This window comes from Pristiophorus japonicus, chromosome 16 (genome assembly GCF_044704955.1).
Source record: "Pristiophorus japonicus isolate sPriJap1 chromosome 16, sPriJap1.hap1, whole genome shotgun sequence".
Taxonomy (NCBI): domain Eukaryota; kingdom Metazoa; phylum Chordata; class Chondrichthyes; family Pristiophoridae; genus Pristiophorus; species Pristiophorus japonicus.
Window position 1 is genome coordinate 70,240,085 of NC_091992.1, and position 22,174 is coordinate 70,262,258.

The following is a 22,174-nucleotide window of genomic DNA, read 5'->3' on the forward strand; positions in this document are numbered from 1 at the left end:
ACTCCCCACACTCTCTCCCCCCACCACTCTCTCCCCCCCCTCCCCACACACTCTCTCCCCCCCACACTCTCACCTCCCCCCCCATACACAAACACTCTCCATCTCTCCTCCACTCTCCCCCCACACACACACTCTCCCTCTCTCCCCCCCCCCACACTCTCCACTCTCCCCCATACACACTCTCCCCCTCTCCTCCACTCTCCCCCATACACACTCTCCCCCTCTCCTCCCACACACCCTCTCCCCCACACATACACTCTCCCCTCTCCTCCACTCTCCCCACACACTCTCTCTCTCCACTCTCCCCCCAACAACGTGAAACTACTGGAGTCACGATGCAGATTTTGCCCTACATCCACAAAGTATCCAACTGAGCTAAAACACACATTTGCTCAATGTTTTTGGTGCAATATCGCTAAAGGCCCATCGACAATAATCATGTGTGTCTGCCTGGGGGCTGGGCCGGAGGCACGTGCTCCGCACTCAGTGACAGTTGCACCGATCAGGGCGCGCCCGCCAATTAAAAAAGTTGGATTGACGCTGGGTCTGCTCCAATGAGGTGGCGGCAGTGGATGCGGCGGGGCCAATGGGCGCGGGCATGGAGGGCGGGGCCTGGTCGGGCGTTGGTCCGGAGCGGTAGGTGAGAGAGAGAGAGAGAGATGATAGATGTACTGTACTTGTACCCCAGTTCCACCCTCATATAATGAACCTCCTGCTGATCTCTTATTCTTTAGTTGACACTTTGTTGATTTTTGCTAATAATGCCAGTGTGTCGCCCCCTGTCGCTAACTGCCCCTCCACACACCCACTGCAGTCTCCGGCACGCTTGCCCACAGTTTGCTATTCCCTTTCATTTGGTATCATCGACTTCAATATATACCTACAAATGGAAAACAAGAGGTCCCTGCACACTACGAAGCACATCCCACAACCCAGAACACCCATTCACCATTAATTCTGCTTTTCTCTATCCATGAGGCTGTATTTCCTTTAATACCTGCCTTAACTTTCACAACAACATCCTGATGTGAAATCTCACTTGTGAAGATCTCGATCAACAGCACCACTTTATTGTGCAGAGACAAACCAACGATTTGACACAAGGGGTTAGGACAGTGTCGCCTCTTATATTCTCTGAACCTGGCATGATCTCTGACTTTTACTTTCCCCCAACCCAGCATCCCCTTCATGTGCTCTTGGCTAAGTCTATCGGGGCAGGAGGAGACCATTCAGCCCCTCGAGCCTGTTCCACCATTCAGTGACATCATTACAGGTGAAAGGCTGATCTGTATCCTATTCAAAAATGAGTTAGATGTAGTCCTTACTACTCGGGGGATCAAGGGGTATGGCGAGAAAGCAGGAATGGGGTACTGAAGTTCTCGAAGGGCCGAATGGCCTACTCCTGCACCTATTTTCTATGTTTCTAACTCCATTTACCCGACAAGGCTCCATATCCCCCTTAATAACTTTGGCTAGCAAAAATCTATCCGTCTCAGATTTAAAATTATTAATTGACCTAGCGCCAACAGCTTTTTGTGGGAGAGAGTTCCACACTTTTACCATTCTGTGTGAAGAAGTATTTCCTAACTTCTCTGCTGAATGACCTAGCTCTGATTTTAGGTTTATGTCCCCTTGTCCTAGACTTCCCCACCAGCGGAAAAAAGTTTCTCTCTAGCTACCCTAGCAATTCCTTTCAAATCCAATAATCTCAAACAAATCACCCCTTAGCCTTCTATAGTCCAGGGAATACACGCCTATATTTTGATAATTTTTGCACCTGACTACTATATTTTAGTGATCTGTGTACATGGACCCCGACATCTCCTTGGACCTCAACTGTTAGTGGCTTTTCACCATTTAAATAAAACTCAGATCTATCACTTCTTGATCCAAAGTGGATGACCTCTCACAAATCTGCATTGAACTCCATCTGCCACAGTTTTGCCCATTAACTTAATCTATCAGTGTGGCTGAAATGTTATGCTCCTGTCTACACTACTTACTCATCATCATCAAAGGCAGTCCCTTGGAATCAAGGAAGACTTGCTTCCACTCCTAAAGTGAATTTTTTGATGGCTGAACAGTCCAATACGAGAGTCACAGACTCTTGTCACAGGTGAGACAGACATTCGTTGGGGGAAGGAGGGGGGGCGGTGGGACTGGATTGCCGCACGCTCCTTCCACTGCCTGCGCCTGACCTCTTCACGCTCGAGGCGTTGAGAATCGAAGAGCTCAACGCCCTCCCGGATGCACTTTCTCCACCTAGGGCGGTCTTCGGCCAGGGTCTCCCAGGTATCAGTGGTGATGTCGCACTTTACCAGGGAGGCTTTGAGGGTGCCCTTGTAACGTTTCCGCTGCCCACCTTTGGCTCGTTTGCCATGAAGGAGCTCCGCATAGAGCATTTGCTTAGGGAGTCTCGAATCTGGCATGCGAACTATGTGGCCGACCCAGCGAAGTTGATCAAGTGTGATCAGTGCTTCAATGCTGGGGATGTTAGCCTGGTCGAGGACACTGATGTTGGTGCGTCTGTCCTCCCAGGGGATCCGCAGGATCTTGTGGAGACATCGTTGGTGATATATCTCCAGCGACTTGAGGTGTCTTCTGTACATCCTCCATGCCTCTGATCCATACAGCCCCTGATTGATCAGTGCAGGGGTACAGTCCGGCATTGATCAGTACAGGGGTACAGTCCGTCATTAATCAGTACAGGGGTACAGTCCGTCATTGATCAGTGCAGGGGTACAGTCCGGCATTGATCAGTGCAGGGGTACAGTCCGTCATTGATCAGTGCAGGGGTACAGTCCGTCATTGATCAGTGCAGGGGTACAGTCCGTCATTGATCAGTGCAAGGGTACAGTCCGTCATTGATCAGTACAGGGATACAGTCCGTCATTGATCAGTGCAGGGATACAGTCGCATCATTGATCAGTTCAAGGGGTACAGTCCGTCATTGATCAGTGCACGGGTACAGTCCGTCATTGATCAGTGCAGGGGTTCAGTCCCAGCATTGATCAGTGCAAGGGTACAGTCCGTCATTGATCAGTGCATGGGTGTGGTCACATCATTGATCAATTCAGGGTTACAGTCCCATCATTGATCAGTGCAGGGGTACAGTCCCATCATTGATCAGTGCAGATGTACAGTCTGTCATTGATCAGTTCAGGGTTACAGTCCCATCATTGATCAGTGCAGGGTTACAGTCCCATCATTGATCAGTGCAGGGTTACAGTCCCATCATTGATCAGTGCAGGGGTACAGTCTGTCATTGATCAGTTCAGGGGTACAGTCTCATCATTGATCAGTGCAGGGGTACAGACCCATCATTGATACATAGATACATAGAAAATAGGTGCCGGAGTAGGCCATTCAGCCCTTCTAGCCTGCACCGCCATTCAATGAGTTCATGGCTGAACATGCAACTTCGGTACCCCATTCCTGCTTTCTCGCCATACCCCTTGATCCCCCGAGTAGTAAGGACTACATCTAACTCCTTTTTGAATATATTTAGTGAATTGGCCTCAACAACTTTCTATGGTAGAGAATTCCATAGGTTCACCACTCTCTGGGTGAAGAAGTTTCTCCTCATCTTGGTCCTAAATGGCTTACCCCTTATCCTTAGACTGTGACCCCTGGTTCTGGACTTCCCCAACATTGGGAACATTCTTCCTGCATCTAACCTGTCAGAATTTTAAACGTTTCTATGAGATCACCTCTCATTCTTCTGAACTCCAGTGAATACAAGTCCAGTTGGTCCAGTCTTTCCGGATATGTCAGTCCCGCCATCCCGGGAATCAGTCTGGTGAACCTTTGCTGCACTCCCTCAATAGCAAGAATGTCCTTCCTCAAGTTAGGAGACCAAAACTGTACACAATACTCCAGGTGTGGCCTCACCAAGGCCGTGTACAACTGCAGTAACACCTCCCTGCCCCTGTACTCAAATCCCCTCGCTATGAAGGCCAACATGCCATTTGATTTCTTAACTGCCTGCTGTACCTGCATGCCAACCTTCAATGACTGATGTACCATGACACCCAGGTCTCGTTGCACCTCCCCTTTTCCTAATTTGTCACCATTCAGATAATAGACTGTGTCTCTGTTTTTACCACCAAAGTGGATAACCTCACATTTATCCACATTATACTTCAACTGCCAAGCATTTGCCCACTCACCTAACCTATCCAAGTCACTCTGCAGCCTCATCGCATCCTCTTCGCAGCTCACACTGCCACCCAACTTAGTATCATCCGCAAATTTGGAGATACTACATTTAATTCCCTCGTCTAAATCATTAATGTACAATGTAAACAGCTGGGGCCCCAGCACAGAACCTTGTGGTACCCCACTAGTCACTGCCTGCCATTCTGAAAAGTACCCATTTACTCCAACTCTTTGCTTCCTATCTGCCAACCAGTTCTCAATCCACGTCAGCAGACTACCCCCAATCCCATGTGCTTTAACTTTGCACGTTAATCTCTTGTGTGGGATCTTGTCGCAAGCCTTCTGAAAGTCCAAATACACCACATCAACTGGTTCTCCCTTGTCCACTCTACTGGAAACATCCTCAAAAAATTCCAGAAGATTTGTCAAGCATGATTTCCCTTTCACAAATCCATGCTGACTTGGACCTATCATGTCACCTCTTTCCAAATGCGCTGCTATGACATCCTTTATAATTGATTCCATCATTTTACCCACTACTGATGTAAGGCTGACCGGTCTATAATTCCCTGTTTTCTCTCTCCCTCCTTTTTTAAAAAGTGGGGTTACATTGGCTACCCTCCACTCCATAGGAACTGATCCAGAGTCTGTGGAATGTTGGAAAATGACTGTCAATGCATCTGCTATTTCCAAGGCCACCTTCTTAAGTACTCTGGGATGCAGTCCATCAGGCTCTGGGGATTTATCGGCCTTCAATCCCATCAATTTCCCCAACACAATTTCCCACTAATAAGGATTTCCCTCAGTTCCTCCTCCTTACTAGACCCTCTGACCCCTTTTATATCCGGAAGGTTGTTTGTGTCCTCCTTAGTGAATACTGAACCAAAGTACTTGTTCAATTGGTCTGCCATTTCTTTGTTCCCTGTTATGACTTCCCCTGATTCTGACAGCAGGGGACCTATGTTTGTCTCTACTAACCTTTTTCTCTTTACATATCTATAGAAGCTTTTGCAGTCCGTCTTAATGTTCCCCGCATGCTTCCTCTCGTACTCTATTTTCCCTGCACTAATCAAACCCTTTGTCCTCCTCTGTTGAGTTCTAAATTTCTCCCAGTTCCCGGGTTCGCTGCTACTTCTGGCCAATTTGTATGCCAATTCCTTGGCTTTAATACTATCCCTGATTTCCTTAGATAGCCACGGTTGAGCCATCTTCCCTTTTTTATTTTTACACCAGACAGGAATGTACAATTGTTGTAGTTCATCCATGCGGTCTCTAAATGTCTGCCATTGGCCATCCACTGTCAACCCCTGAAGTATCATTCGCCAATCTATCCTAGCCAATTCACGCCTCATACCTTCAAAGTTACCCTTCTTTAAGTTCTGGACCATGGTCTCTGAATTAACTGTTTCATTCTCCATCCTATTGTAGAATTCCATCAATGTCTGCCTTTGTTGATAAGGGACTCCAGAGATATGGGAAGTGGTCCACGTTGTTGAGAGCCGCGCCTTGAATCTTGATGACTGGGGGGCAGTGCTATGTGACGGTGACAGGCTGGTGGAGGACCTTTGTCTTACGGATGTTAAGTGTAAGGCCCATGCTTTCATATGCCTCTATGAATACATCGACTATATCCTGGAGTTCAGCCTCAGAATGTGCGCAGACGCAGGCGTCGTCCGCGTACTGTAGCTCAACGCCAGAGGTTGGGGTGATGTTGGACCTGGTCTGGAGGCGATGTAGGTTCCCACTGGTTCTGTAGTTTAGTTCCACTCCAGGTGGGGAGCTTGTTGACTGTGAGGTGGAGCATGGCGGCGAGGAAGATTGAGAAGAGGGTTGGAGCGATGATGCACCATGTTTGACCCCGGTCCGCACGTGGATTGGGTCTGTACTGGATCCGTTGGTAAGGATCACGGCCTGCATGTCGTCGTGGAGCAGGCGAAGGATGTTGGGGGCATCCGAAACGGAGGAGGACGCTCCATAAGCCCTCACGGTTGACAGTGTCAAATGCCTTTGAAAGATCGAGAAAGGCCATGTATAAGGGCTGGCGCTGCTCCCTGCATTTTTCCTGCATCTGTCGCGCTGCAATGATCATGTCCGTTGTGCCCCGTAGGGGACGAAATCCACACTGTGATTCCAGGAGGAGCTCCTCGGCCACAGGGAGAAGACGGTTGAGGATAACTCTAGCGACAACCTTCCCAGTGGCTGATAGCAGGAGATTCCCCTGTAGTTGCCGAAGTCGGACTTGTCCCCCTTTTTAAAGATGGTCACGATCACTACATCTCTGAGATCTCCCGGCATGCTCTCCTCCCTCCAAATGAAGAGATGGCGTCATGTATCTGGGCCAACAGCGCCTCGCCGCCATCCTTTAGCACCTCAGCAGGAATTCCATCCGCACCCGTAGCCTTGTTATTCTTGAGCTGTTTTATGACTTTGTCTACCTCGTGCAGCGTTGGGGTTTCACTGAGGTGCTGGCGGGTCGCATGCTACAGGATGGAGTTGAGAACACTCGAGTCAAAGACAGAGCCTCGATTGGGGAGATATTCAAAGTAGTCCTTCCAACGGGCCCTGACAGCCTCGGTGTCTTGATGAGTGTTTCCCCATTCTTGGCCAGTAGTGGGGTGGGGCCTTGGGAGTTTGGATCTTAGCTGGCCTTGACTGCAATGAAGAACTCTGGCATATCGTGGCTGTCGGCTAGTTGTTGTACCTCCTGTGCTTTCACCATCCACCACCTGTTCTTTAGGTCCCGGGTTTTTTGTTGGACCTCAGCCTTGAACCGTCTGTAATGTTGTTTTGCAACTCCCGAGTTGGGTTGTTGCTTGAGGCTCAGAAATGCTCTGCGCTTACGATCTATTAATTCTTGGATCTCCTGATCATTTTCATCAAACCAGTCCTGATATTTTCTGGTTGAGTAACTAAGTGTCTTTTCACAGGCACTAGTTATAGAGGCCTGGAGGGCAGACCAAGCGCTATGGGCATTGAGCATCTCAGGGTCATCGAGGCACGTCAGATTGGCTGTGAGGCGTTGGCTGTATAGGGCTCTCTTTGCTGGTGGGTCTTTAAGTGCCCCGGCATTAACTTTTTTGCGGCACTGCTTCTGCTGTCCCCTCTGCTTTGGGGCTATGTTAATATCGGTGATGGATGGTTGTCCAGCAGTCGTCAGCTCCTGTCATGGCGCGGGTGATGCGCACATCCTTGCGATCCCTGGCTCGGACAATGATGTCGTCGAGCAGATACCAGTGTTTGGAGCGAGGGTGTTGCCGCGATGCCTGGCGGAACAGGGTGTTAGTGATGAGGAGTTTGTGTTCTAGACATTTTGTCAGGAGTAGGGTACCACTGGAGTTGGCTTTCCCAACCCCCCCTCTGCCAATCACGCCTCCCCAGAGGGCTGTGTCTTTGCCGACACTGGCATTAAAGTCACCGAGGAGGATCAATTTATCGCCCGTGGGGACGCGGGACAGGGATGTCTCGAGGTTGGAATAAAAACCCTCTTTAGCCTCATCCGTTGCATCGAGTGTTGGGACATACCCACTGATAACTGCTTCCGGGATAGGGTAAGGCAAAGAGTCATGAGGCGTTTGTTAACCCTGCAGGGGGAGTCTTTGAGGCGGTTGACCAGTTAATTTTTGATAGTGAAGCCGACTCCATGAAGGTGGCATTCTTCTTCTGGTTTTCCTTGCCAGAAAAAGGTGTAACCTCCAGCATGTTCCTTCAGCTGGTCTTCCCCTGCCCGCCGGGTCTCGCTTAGGTCGATGTCAAAACGTCTAAGTTCCCGGGCAACTATGACTATGCGGCGTTCCGGCCTGTTGCTGTTGGAATTGTCCATGAGGGTCCTGACGTTCCAGGTCCCGAACTTCATATTAACGAAGTGGAAGATGCCTGTGCGTGAGTTCTTTTAATGTGGGGTGGCCGCTGCACACTGGCAACCACACGGGCTTAGCTGAACAAGGTCTTGGTCCAGTGGCAAGGGGGTCCAACACAACTGGAGACCAGGCACAGCTCTATAAGCTTAATTGCCTACGGCGAGGTGTTGGCTGCAAGCTCGGCGTCGAGTAGCGCCATTGATGGTAAATGGCCCGAGGCTTGGTTGGGGGCAGGCATTAGGAAGGTCAGCTGTCCGCTGGGGTTCCCAGGGTTGTTTTGGAGAGTTTCTTCCAAGGTTAAACATTTCCCCAGAGGTTTCCAAGTTGTTTTAAAAGTTTAAGAGTTTAAAAGTATTTCCAAATTGAAAAAAAAGTTACACAGGTTGATTGAAGGTTTAATAAATAGATTAAGAGTTGATTAAAAGTTGATTTAAAAAAAAGTCTAAAATGTAAATCAAGTTGTTTAAAAGTTAATGTTCACCGCTAGCAACCTAGGGCAGGTACAGCCCGTCGTTGGGCCGGGCCGGCTTGTTGAAGAGACCCGGAGTGCGAGGCTGGACCGGGCCGGCTGGCCGAAGGGACCCAGAGTACATCATTGGGCCGGGCCAGCTGACCGAAGGGACCCGGAGTGCGAGGCTGGGTCAGGCCGGCTGGCTGAATGGACCCAGAGTGCATCGTTGGGCCGGGTCGGCTGGCCGAAGGGATCCGGAGTGCGAGGCTGGGTCAGGCCGGCTGGCTGAAGGGACCTAGAGTGCATCGTTAGGCCGGGCCAGCTAGCTGAAGAGACCCGGGGTGCATCGTTGGATCGGGCCGACTGGCCAAAGGGACCCAGAGTTCCACTACTTACTATACCATCATCGGCTAACTTAGATATACAGCTCGGTATTGTGCTATCTAAGTCATTAATAAATACAGTGAATAGTTGATCCCAGTAGAGATACTTGTGAGACATCACTAGTCACTTCCTTCCAATTCGAGTACAGGTTGAACCTCCCTTAACTGGAACTCTCTCATCTGGAAGCACCCCTCATCCTGAATCATTCCTGGCCACCAGGTGGCACATGCGCAGAACTCCGACATCTACAAATTGAAGTCCTTCTTCGCTGCCGACTCTCACAATCGCTGGTCTGACCCCGCGATCCACCCTCCCATGATCTCTCTGCTGTACTCCCAGCCCCAAGTCAGCCAGCCCCATGTCCCCTTGCTCAGTACCTGTACCATCCAATGTAACGTGACCATCCCTTGTCCGGAAAAATCCCATATCCAGAACAGGCCAGGCGTCAAGGGTTCCGGATAAGGGAGATTCAGCCTTTACATACCCATTATCCCTACTCTCTGTCTTCTACCACCTAACCAAGTTCCTAACCAGGTCAATTTGCCTTCAATTCCATGAGCTTTAATTTTGGCTAACAGTCTCTTATGTGGAAAATTATAGAACCCCTTCTGGAAGTCCAGATAAACAGCATACTTAGACATTCCCCTGACTACTACTTTGGTTACTTTCTCAAAAATTTCAATTAGGTTTGTTAGACATGGCCTGTCCTTTACAAATTCTTGTGGGCTTTCTCTAATCAGCTCAAATTTCTCTAAATGCTCAGTCACCTTGTCAATTCAAAATCATAAGGAGTCTAGACAGAATAGAGAGAAACTGTTCCCATTGGCGGAAGGGTCGAGAACCAGAGGACACAGATTTAAGGTGATTTGCAGAAGAACCAAAGGCGACATGAGGAAAAACTTTTTTACACAGCGAGTGGTTAGGATCTGGAATGCGCTGTCTGAGAGGATGGTGGAGACAGACTCAATCGTGGCTTTCAAAAGGGAATTGGATAAGTACCTGAAAGAAAATCATTTGCAGGGCTACCCACGGAGTGTGGGACTGGCTGAAGGGTTCTAGCAGAGGGTTCGGGCACGATGGGTCGCGTGGCCTCCTGTGCTGTAACCATTCGATGATTCTAATTACACATTCCAATAACTTCCCCACAACTGATAGATGTGAGACTAACATGTCGATAGTTTCCGGTTTTCTCATTTCTAAAGAGACAATGCTTGAATTTAATGGACTTTGGAAGATTATCACTAAGCATCTGCAATTTCCTCACCTATTTTCTTTAAAATCTTGGGTGGAAACCATCAGGTCCTGGGGATTTGTTAGTCTGTGGTGCCATTATTTTTTTTAATACTGTTTTGTTGCTTACATTAACTTTAGTGAGTTCCTGTCCTTGATTGATTATTAATTTCCCTGGAATGTCAGGTATATCCTCTTCCTTCACCGTAAAGACTGACACAAAGTAATTATTCAACAAGTCTGCCATTTCCTTAATTTAATTTACAATATTACCTGCATTTTTTTTTTTAAGTGGCTCACATTATCCCATTCCATACTCATATCTCTGCCACCATGTGTTCCCCCGTTGTCCAACTTGTCAAGGCAAATTGATGGGCTTTCTCTTGTTCACCATGACATTTACATGGCCTGAATGTTACCTGCCAGTTATCAGCTTTGGTGTTATCCAGGTCCTGTTGTAGGCTTCATTATCGGAGGAGTTGTGAATGGAGCTGGACAATGGAATCATTAGAAAACAGCCCCATTCCTGACCTCGTGACAAGAGGAAAAGTCATTGATGAAGCAGCTGAAAACGGTTGGATCGAGGAAACTTCCCTCATAGAATCACAGAAATTTACAGCACGGAAGGAGGCCATTTCGGCCCATCATGCCCGCGCCAGCCAACAAAATGCTATCCAACCTAATCCCACTTTCCAGCTATTGGTCCGTAGTCCTGCAGGTTACAGCACTTCAAGTGCACATCCAAGTACTTTTTAAATATGGTGAGAGTTTCTGCCTCTACCACCCTTTCAGGCAGTGAGTTCCAGATCTCCACCACCCTCTGTGTGAAGAAATTTCCCCTCAAATTCCCTCTAAATCTTCTATCAATTGCTTTCAATCTATGCCCCCTGGTTGTTGACCCCTCTGCTAAAGGGAATTGGTCCTTCCTATCCACTCTATCCAGGCCCCCCATCATTTTATACACCTCAATAAGGTCTCCCCTCAGTCGCCTCTGTTCCAAAGAAGACAGACCCAGCTTATCCATTCTTTCCTCATAGCCAAAGTTTTCCAGTCCAGGCAACATTCTTGTAAATCTCCTCTGCACCCTTTCCAGTGCAATCACATCTTTCCTGTAATGTGGTGACCAGAACTGCACGCAGTACTCCAGGTGCGGCCTAACCAGTGTTTTATTCAATTCAAGCATAACCTCCTTGCTCTTGTATTCCATGTCTCGACTAATAAAGGCAATGTCACTTGACATACAGGGGGCTCTAGGTGTTAGTGCCACCTTTTTCTTTAAGGGAACATACTTGCTCTGAACCCTCAGAATCTCCCCCTTGAATACCTCCCAGTGTTGGGACACTGACTTACCTTCAAGTAGCTGTTTCCAGTCCACTATGGCTAAATTAACTCTCAGCTTATCAAAATTGGCTTTTTCCCAATTGAGAACTTTTATTGCTGGTCTGCCTTTACCCTTTTCCATAACTACCCTAAATCTAACTGAATTATGATCATTAGCACAAAAATGCTCTTCCACTGATGCCCTTCTCCATGATGTCCTGGGGCTATGATGATGGGTCTCCAACAACCAGCTATAACTCCAGCCACAGGACAGTGTTCCCCCTGAGTGCAATTGACTTCACTTTTTTACTCAGCCTCCTTGGTGCTATACTTAGTTGAATGCTACCTTGATGTCGAGGGCAGCAGCCTCTGTCATTCCGCTTCTGCGCCCAAGCCTGGATCAATAGGGTGATGAGGTGTGGAGTCGAGTGGTGCTGAGGGAACCCAAACTGAGCATTGGTGAGCAGGTTAATGATGAGTAAGTGGTGCTTGATAGCACTGGTGATGACACCTTCCATCACTTTGCTGACGATTGAGAGGTGACTGATGGATGGTAATGGTCCTGGTTAGATTTATTCTGTTTTTTATGGATAGGACATACTTGGGTAATCTTCCACATTGTCAGGTAGATGCCAGTATCATAGTTCTACTGGCCTGGGGAGTGACTAGATCTACTGCACAAGTTGGAACTTTGTCAGGGCCCAGACCTTTTGCTGTGTCCAGTGCACTCAGCCATTTCTTAATGTCAAGTGGAGTGAACTGAATTGGGTGGACATTGGTATCCATGATGGTGGAGACCTCGGGCAGTGGCGGAGTAGAATCACAACATAAAAGTTCACGGGGTTGGGGGTAATATATTAGCATGGATAGGGGATTGGGTAACTAACAGAAAACAGAGAGTCGGGATAAATGGTTCATTCTCGGGTTGGCAATCAGTAACTAGTGGGGTGCTGCAGGGATCAGTGTTGGGACCCTAACTATTTACAATCTATATTAACGACTTGGAAGAAGGGACCAAGTGTAATGTAGCCAAGTTTTCCAGTGATACAAAGATAGGAGGAAAAGCAATGTGTGAGGAAGACACAAAAAATCTGCAAAAGGACATAGGCTAAGTGAGTGGGCAAAAATTTGGCAAATGGAGTATAATGATGTTGGAAAGTGTGAGGTCATGCACTTTGGCAGAAAAAAAATCAAAGAGTAAGTTATTATTTAAATGGAGAAAGATTGCAAAGTGCTGCACTGCAGCAGGACCTGGGGGTACTTGTGCATGAAACACAAAAGGATAGTATGCAGGTACAGAAAGTGATCAGGGAGGCCAATGGAATCTTGGCTTTTATTGCAAAGGGGATGGAGTATAAAAGCAGGGAAGTCTTGCTACAGCTATATAAGGTATTGGTGAGGCCACACCTGGAATACTGCATGCAGTTTTGGTTTCCATATTTATGAAAGGATATACTTGCTTTGGAGGCAGTTCAGAGAAGGTTCACTAGGTTGATTCCGGGGATGAGGGGGTTGACTTATGCTGAAAGGTTGAGTAGGTTGGGCCTCTACTCATTGGAATTCAGAAGAATGAGAAGTGATCTTATCAAAACGTATAAGATTATGAGGGGGCTTGACAAGGTGGATGCAGAGAGGATGTTTCCACTGATGGGGGAGACTAGAACTAGGGGGCATAATCTTAGAATAAGGGGCCACCCATTTAAAACAGAGATGAGGAGAAATTTCTTCTCTCAGAGGGTTGTAAATCTGTGGAATTCGCTGCCTCAGAGAGCTGTGGAAGCTGGGACATTGAATAAATTTAAGACAGAATAGACAGTTTCTTAAATGATAAGGGAATAAGGGGTTATGGGGAGCGGGCAGGGAAACGGAACTGAGTCCATGATCAGATCAGCCATGATCTTATTGAATGGCAGAGCAGGCTCGAGGGGCGTATGGCCTTCTCCTGCTCCTATTTCTTATGTTCTTAGATTCTTATTCACTCGGCACGTCTAGCTGAAAACACTTCAGTCTTCCCCTTTGCTGCTAGGTTCCATCATGGTTGTAGATGGAAATGTCCATGCAACCTTCTTCTGTTAATTGCCTGGTTGTCCACCACCATTTACAATGGATGTGATGGGGCTACATAGCTTTGCTCTGATCCGTTGATGTGGAACTGCTTAGCTTGCTGCTTTTGATTTTTAGTGTACAGGTAACTTTGTCTAGTAGCTTTATTCGGTTCATATTTTATTCTAAGGTATGTCTGATGCTGTTCCTGGCACACGCTTCTACACTCCCCGTTGAACCAGGTGATCTTGTGCCAGGTTCCCGATTGTGCTGGTATATAACTCTGCTGCTGTGAGCTCACAGCTGCATAAATGGCCAGTTTTGTGCTGCTAGATCTGTCCTTAGTGTGAGGAAATTTGCACAGGTAGTGCCAGACTCCACAATGCAGGAGATCCTCGTGGTGAAGTCGAGAGGTTATCTTCACAAAGACGTCACAAAGATATCATGGATCCACGTGTCTGAGACAAGTCGATTGGTGAGAATAAGAATTGGTTATTCTCTCGTGTTGATTCCTTCATCATCTGAAACAGGCCAGTCCGACAGATCTGTCCTTCAGGACTCAGCCAGCTTGATCAGTGGTGGTACTACAGAGTCACTCTTGGTGATGGTCATTGAAGTTTCCCATCCACAATAAATTCTGTGCCCTTCCTACCCTCAGTGCTTCCTCCAAGTAGTCTTCAACATGGAGGAGTTTGATTTGTCACTTGGGGTCAGGTGGTGATCAGAAAGAGTCTTCCTTGACCCTGTTTTACATAGTCTTACATAGTATTTACAGCACAGAAAGGAGCCATTCCGCCCAACAGCTCTATGCCGGTGTTTATGCTCCATATGAGCCACCTGCCACCCTTCTTCATCAAACCCCATTACCATATCTCTCGATTAATTTCTCCCTTATGTGTTTTATCTAACATCCCCTTAAAAGCATCTATGCTCGTCGCCTCAACTATTCCTTCTGGTGCAGCAGGTAATCAGGAAGGCGAATGGAATATTGGCCTTCATTGCGAGAGGGATGGAGTACAAAAGCAGGGAGGTCCTGCTGCAACTGTACAGGGTATTGGTGAGGCCGCACTTGGAGTACTGCGTGCAGTTTTTGGTCACCTTACTTAAGGAAGGATATACTAGCTTTGGAGGGGGTACAGAGACGATTCACTAGGCTGATTCCGGAGATGAGGGGGTTACCTTATGATGATAGATTGAGTAGACTGGGTCTTTACTCGTTGGAGTTCAGAAGGCTGAGGGGTGATCTTATAGAAATGTTTAAAATAATGAAAGGGATAGACAAGATAGAGGCAGAGAGGTTGTTTCCACTGGTCGGGGAGACTAGAACTAGGGGGCAGAGCCTCAAAATATGGGGGAGCCAATTTAAAACCGAGTTGAGAAGGAATTTCTTCTCCCAGAGGGTTGTGAATCTGTGGAATTCTCTGCCCAAGGAAGCAGTTGAGGCTAGCTCATTGAATGTATTCAAGTCACAGATAGATAGATTTTTAACCAATAAGGGAATTAAGGGTTACGGGGAGCGGGTGGGTAAGTGGAGCTGAGTCCACGGCCAGATTAGCCATGATCTTGTTGAATGGCAGAGCAGGCTCGAGGGGCTAGATGGCCTACTCCTGTTCCTAATTCTTATGTTCTTATGTTCTTATGTAGCGAGTCTATATTATAACCACTCTCTCTGGCTAAAGATGTTTTTCCGAATTCCCTATTGGAATTGTTATTGACTATTTATGGCTTGTAGTTCTGGTGTTGCCCACAAGTAGAAACATCTCGGGGGAGAAATTCATGACTGTCCCATTAGCATTCCACTTCCTCCTTGGACCGTTAACGGGACGGATGCCTCAGCAGCGTTGCACACTGGGCCGTGCAGTGCTGCCCCATTCAAGGGGCCCTTCCCTCCCAATGTGCGTGCCGATGACATCACGATCTCCAGGCACAGGAGATTGGGGCACAAAGCCGTAGCGCCGTGGCTACACTCCTGCCCAATATGACGGGAGGTGTTGTCAGCGCTGTGCCCGGTTGGTAATGCATTTGTGCCCTGTTAGCGCCCCAACGGGAGGCACAAATGCCTTGAATATCGCCCCCTATTTCTGTCTATCCTATCAAACCCCTTCATAATCTTAAAGGTCACCTCATCCCTCACCTTTCCTAGAGAAAAGAGCCCCAGCCCGTTCAATCTTTCCTGCTTGGTATAAACTTCTCAATTCTACTATCATTCTAATAAATCTTTTTTGCACCTTCTCCAGTGCCTCGATATCCTTTTTATAATATGGAGACCAGAACTGTGCACAGTATTCCAAGTGTGGTCTAACCAAGGTTCTATATAAGTATAACATAACTTCTCTGCTTTTTAATTCTATCCCTCTAGACATGAACCCTAGTGCAATGTTTGCTGTTTTTATTGCCTATTAACCTACGTGGGTACTTTTAGTGATTGCTGTATTTGTACCCACGGCTCCCTCGGCTTCTCTACCCCATTGACACTTATTTTCCAAGAAGTATGTGGCCTCCCTACTCTTCCTACCAAATATACCAAATCACATTTATCTATATTGAAGCTCATTTGCAAATTACACGCCCATTCTGCAGGTTTATTAATGGTGTCGTCTGCAAATTTTGAAATTGTACTTTCAATTCTCAAGTTCAAATGGTTTATGTAAATGGTGAACAACACTGGACCCAGCACCAATCTGTGTGGAACTACTTCCCACTTTTTACCAGTCTGAGTAACGACCTGGTTTCTGTTTTGTAGTCAGTTTGCTATCCAATTTTCTATTTGTCCCAACTCCACATGTTCTGGCCCTCATTTTAATGTTTGTTACTTTGTGCCCAAGAACAAACTCAGTGCAGATCAACTAATTTAGATAAGAACATAAGAAATAGGAACAGGAGTAGGCCATACGGCCCCTCGCGCCTGCTCCGCCATTCAATAATCCTGGCTGATCCGATCATGGACTCAGAACCACCTCCCTGCCCTTTCCCCATAACCCCTTATTCCCTTATCGGTTAAGAAACTGTCTATCTCTGTCTTAAATTTATTCAATGACCCGGCTTCCACAGTTCTCTGAGGCAGAGAATTCCACAGATTTACAACCCTCTGTGAGAAGAAATTCCTTGCAGACCCTTATTCTAAGATTATGCCCTCTAGTTCTAGTCTCCCTTATCATTGGAAACATTCTCTCTGCATCCACCTTGTCAAGCCCCCTCATAATCTTGTACGTTCCGATAAGATCACCTCTCATTCTTCTGAATTCCAATCAGTAGAGGCCCAACCTACTCAACCTTTCCTCATAAGTCAAACCCTCATCTCCGGAATCAGCCTAGTGAACCTTATCTGAACTGCCTCCAAAGCAAGTAAATTCTTTCTTAAATATGGAAACCAAAACTGTACACAGTATTCCAGTTGTGGCCTCACCAGTACCGTGTATATCCGTAGCAAGACTTCCCTGCTTTCGTACTCCATCCCCTTTGCAATAAAGGCCAAGATACCATTGACCTTCCTGATCACTTGCTGTACTTGCATACTATCCTTTTGTGTTTCATGCACCAGGACCCCCAGATCCCGCTGTACTGCAGCACTTTGCAATTTTTCTCCATTTAAATAATAACTTGCTCTTCGATTTTTTTTTCTGCCAAAGTGCATAACCTCATACTTTCCAACATTATACTCCATTTGCCAAATTTTTTCCCACTCACTTAGCCTGTCTGTGTCCTTTTGCAGCTTTTTTGTGTCCTCTTCACACATTGCTTTTCCTCCCCTCTTTGTATCATCAGCAAACTTGGCTACGTCACACGGTCCCGTCATCTAAGTCGTTAATATAGATTGTAAATAGTTTGCGTCCCAGCACTGATCCCTGCGGCACCCCACTCGTTACTGATTGCCAACCCAAGAATGACGCGTTTATCCCGACTCTCTGTTTTCTGTTAGTTAGCCAATACTCTATCCATGCTAATATATTACCCTCAACCCTGTGAACTTTTATCTTGTGCAGCAACCTTTTATGTGGCACCTTGTCAAATGCCTTCTGGAAGTCCAAATACACCACATCCACTGGTTCCTCTTTATCCACCCTGCTCGTTACATCCTCAAAGAATTCCAGCAAATTTGTCAAACATGATTTCCCCTTCATAAATCCATGCTGACTCTGCCTCACTGAATTATGCTTTTCCAAATGTCCTGTTACTGCTTCCTTAATAATGGACTCCAACATTTTCCCAACCACAGATGTTAGGCTAACTGGTCTATGGTTTCCTGCTTTTTGTCTGCCTCCTTTTTTGAATAGGGGCGTTACATTTGCAGTTTTCCAACCTGCTGGGACCTCCCCAGAATCCAGGGAATTTTGGTAAATTACAACCAATGCATCCACTACTTCTCATAAGACCCTAGGTTGCAAGCCATCAGGTCCAGGGGATTTACCTGTCTTTAGTCCCATTATCTTACCGAGTATCACCTCCTTAGTGATTGTGATTGTGTTAAATTTCTCCCCCCCATAGCCTCTTGACTATCCACAATTGGGATATTGTTATTGTCTTCCAGCATAAAGACTGATACAAAATATTTGTTCAGAGTTTCTGCCATCTCCATGTTCCCTTTCACTAATTTGAATAAGATGTGTGCACTGAATGCAGTTGCAGAATGTTAAAGACCAACTTCACCAGATCTCTCGGTTAGGAAACATCATCCAATACTCACCGGCTCCCAAAACCTGCCTCTGTTCAGTGTCGTCACGACCATCGATGGTCTCACCAAATAGCCGTCCTCATTGAAAGATAAATCTTTACCTTCCCAGCTAACATTCAACAGGTGCCTGTAAAATATATTCAGGATCATCATTAAGCCCAGTGAGATGGAGTACCCAGGGTACAGTGGCTAATTCATCCTTCCCTGTACAGGGAGCTTTACTCTGTATCTAACCCATGCTGTACCTGCCCTGGCAGTGTTTGATGGGACAGTGTAGAGGGAGCTTTACTCTGCATTTAAGAGCATAAGAAATAAGAGCAAGAGTAGGCCATTTGGCCCCTTGAGCCTGCTCCGCCATTTAATAAGATCATGGCTGATCTGATTATGGACTCTGCACCACTTCCCTGCCCGCTCCCCATAACCTTTTACTCCCTTATCGCTCAAAAATCTGCCCATCTCCGCCTTACATATATTCAATGTCCCAGCCTCCACAGCACTTCTGGGGTAGAGAATTCCATAGGTTTACAACCCTCTGAGATAAGAAATTTCTCCTCATCTCAGTTTTAAATGGGCAGCCCCTTATTCTAAGTATGTCCCCAAGTTTTAGTTTTCCCTATGAGTGGAAATATCCTCTCTGCATCCACCTTGTCGAGCCCCTTCATTATCTTATATGTTTCAATAAGATCACCTTTCATTCTTCTGAACTCCAATGTGTATAGGCCCAACCTACTCAACTTATCCTCATAAGTCAACCCCTTCAACTCTGGAATCAACCTAGCGTACCTTCTCTGAACAGCCTCCAATGCAAGTATATCCTTCCTTAAATACGGAGACCAAAACTGTACGTAGTACTCCAGGTGTGGCCTCACCAATACCCTGTACAATTGTAGCAGGACTTCTCTCCTTTTATACTCTATCTCCCCTGCAATAAAGGCTAACATTCCACTTGCCTTCCTGATTACTTGCTGTACCTACATACTAACTTTTTGTGTTTCATGCACAAGGACCCCCAGGTCTCTACTGCAGCACTTTGCAATTTTTCTCCATTTAAATTATAGTTTGCTTTTCTATTCTGCCAAAGTGGATAACCTCACATTTTCCCACATTGTATTCCATCTGCCAAATTTTTGCCCACTCACTTAGCCTGTCTATATCCCTTTGCAGATTTTTTGTGTCCTCCTCACAATTTGCTTTCCCACCCATCTTTGTATCATCAGCAAACTTGGCTACATTACACTCGGTCCCTTCATCTAAATCATTAATATAGATTGTCAATAGTTGAGGACCCATCACCGATCCCTGTGGCACCGCATTCGTTACTGTTTGCCGACCTGAAAATGACCCATTTATCCCTTATCTAACCTGTACTGTACCTGTCCTGGGAGTGTTTGATGGGATAGTGTAGAGGGAACTTTACTCTGTATCCAACCCCGTGCTGTACCGGCCCTGGGAGCGTTTGATGGGAAGTGTAGAAGGAGGTTTACTCTGTATCTAATCCGTGCTGTACCTGCCTTCGGAGTGTTTGATGGGACAGTGTAGAGGGAACTTTACTCTGTATCTAACTCCCTGTACCGGCCCTGGATGTATTTGATGGGACAGTGTAGAGGGTCTTAAGGACATAAGAAATAGGAACAGGGGTAGGCCATACGGCACCTCAAGCCTGCTCTGCCATTCAATGAGATTATGGCTGAAGTTTTACATCAACTTCACTTTCCTGCACTATCCCCATATCCCTTGATTCCCTTACAGTCCAAAAATCTATCGATCCCTGTCTTGAATATACTGAACATTCACGGCCCTCTGACGTAGAGAATTCCAAAGATTCACAACCCTCTGAGTGAAGACATTTCTCCTTATCTCAGTCCTAAATGGCCGACCCCTTATCCTGAGGCTATCCCCCCCAAGTTATTGGGGGCGAAATTACCCTATGCCCCAAACAGGGTGCACTTACCGATTTTTGATTGGGGCCGAGATTTGAGCGATATTGAGGTCTTTGGGGTTTTTTGCGGAGCGAAAGTGATGACGTTAGCGCGACGTGGAGGGGAGGGCCGCTGCAAACTCTGCATTTATTTCAGTTAGGTCCACCAGGGACAATTTTGGCTGGGCCAGCGGCCTGAAACCCAAGAGGGGCTGCCGGGCCGCCTGTTGGTGGCTGGGCCAAACCCGTAGCCACCATTGTTGGGCCGACCTCGGAGTCGACCGACAATTAAAATAAAATGGCGGCCACGGCAGAGCGCCCTCCCCTTTAAGAGCAGACGTGCCTTCCAGCCACAAGAAGCTTTCCGCTGGGGAAAGCTATCGGGGGTACCGAGTGGCAGCCAATCCGCTCCCGCGGGGCAATTTCCCACATGGGGTGGAAAGGGGGTTGTCACCGGTCGGTAAGGGGTTGGCGCTCTATGGGAAGTGGTGGTGCTTGACTTAGCACTACAGCGGAAGTTTCCATCGGAATCAATTGTTTAGCGCCCGATGATAGTTTTGCGCTTCTGCAAAATTTAGCACTTCAAATGGCACGCTACACAATTTCTAGCTCTATTTGCCTTCCTAATTGCTTGCTGTACCTGCATGTTAGCTTTCTGTGGTTTGTGTACAAGAACAAGGACTTGGAAACATAGAAAATAGGTGCAGGAGTAGGCCATTCGGCCCTTCGAGCCTGCACCATCATTCAATAAGATCATGGCTGGTCATTCACCTCAGTACCCCTTTCCTGCTTTCTCTCCATACCCCTTCATCCTCTTAGACGTAAGGGCCATATCTAACTCCCTCTTGAATATATCCAATGAACTGGCATCAACAACTCTCTGCGGTAAGGAATTCCACAGGTTAACAACTCTCTGAGTGAAGAAGTTTCTCCTCATCTCAGTCCTAAATGGCTTACCCCTTATCCTTAAACTATGTCCCCTGGTTCTGAACTTCCCCAACATCGGGAACATTCTGACTGCATCTAACCTGTCCAGTCCCATCAGAATTTTACATGTTTCTATGAGATCCCCTCTCATCCTTCTAAACTCCAGTGAATAAAGGCCCAGTCGATCCAGTTTCTCCGATGTCAGATCAGCCATCCCGGGAATCAGTCTGGTGAACATTCGCTGCACTCCTTCGATAGCAAGACCATCCTTCCTCAGATTAGGAGACCAAAACTGAACACAATATTCAAGGTGTAGCCTCACCAAGGCCCTGTACAACTGCAGTATGACCTCCCTGTTCCTATACTCAAAGCCCCTAGCTCTGAAGGCCAACATACCATTTGCCTTCTTCACCTGCATGCCAACTTTCAATGACTGATGTACCATGACACCTAGGTCTCATTGCACCTCCCCTTTTCCTAATCTGCCGCCATTCAGATAATATTCTGCCTTCGTGTTTTTGCCCCCAAAGTGGATAACCTCACATTTATCCACATTATACTGCATCTGCCATGCATTTGCCCACTCACCTGACCTGTCCAAGTCACCCTGCAGCCTCTTAGCATCCTCCTCGCAGCACACACCGCCACCAGCTTAGTGTCATCTGCAAACTTGGAGATATTACACTCAACTCCTTCATCTAAATCATTGATGTATATTGTAAATAACTGGGGTCCCAGCACTGTGCCCTGCGGCACTCCACTAGTCACTGCCTGCCATTCTGAAAAGGACCCATTTATTCCGACTCTGCTTCCTGTCTGCCAACCAGTTCTCTATCCACGTCAGTACATTACCCCCAATACCATGTGCTTTAATTTTGCACACCAATCTCTTGTGTGGGACCTTGTCAAAAGCCTTTTGAAAGTCCAAATACACCATATCCACTGGTTCTCCCTACTAGTTACATCCTCAAAAAAATTTTCAAGCATGATTTCCCTTTCATAAATCCATGTTTACTTGGACCGATCCTGTCACTGTTTCCAAATGCGCTGTTATTTCATCTTTAATAATTGATCCAACATTTTCCCCATGACCGATGTCAGGCTAACCGGTCTATAATTACCCGTTTTCTCTCTCCCTCCTTTTTTAAAAAGTGGTGTTACATTTGCTACTCTCCAGTCCATAGGAACTGATCCAGAGTCGATAGACTGTTGGA

General features: G+C 46.9%; 1 protein-coding gene across 1 annotated transcript in view; it reads right to left on the bottom strand.

The window, feature by feature from the left end:
• LOC139226183 (glutamate receptor ionotropic, NMDA 2C-like) overlaps positions 1–22,174 on the bottom strand; it is a 504,948-nt gene that overhangs the window by 382,369 nt on the left and 100,405 nt on the right. The window contains exon 3 of the mRNA XM_070856817.1: positions 18,128–18,242. Within this exon, the coding sequence (XP_070712918.1) occupies positions 18,128–18,242 (115 nt within the window). The remainder of the gene's footprint in view (positions 1–18,127; positions 18,243–22,174) is intronic.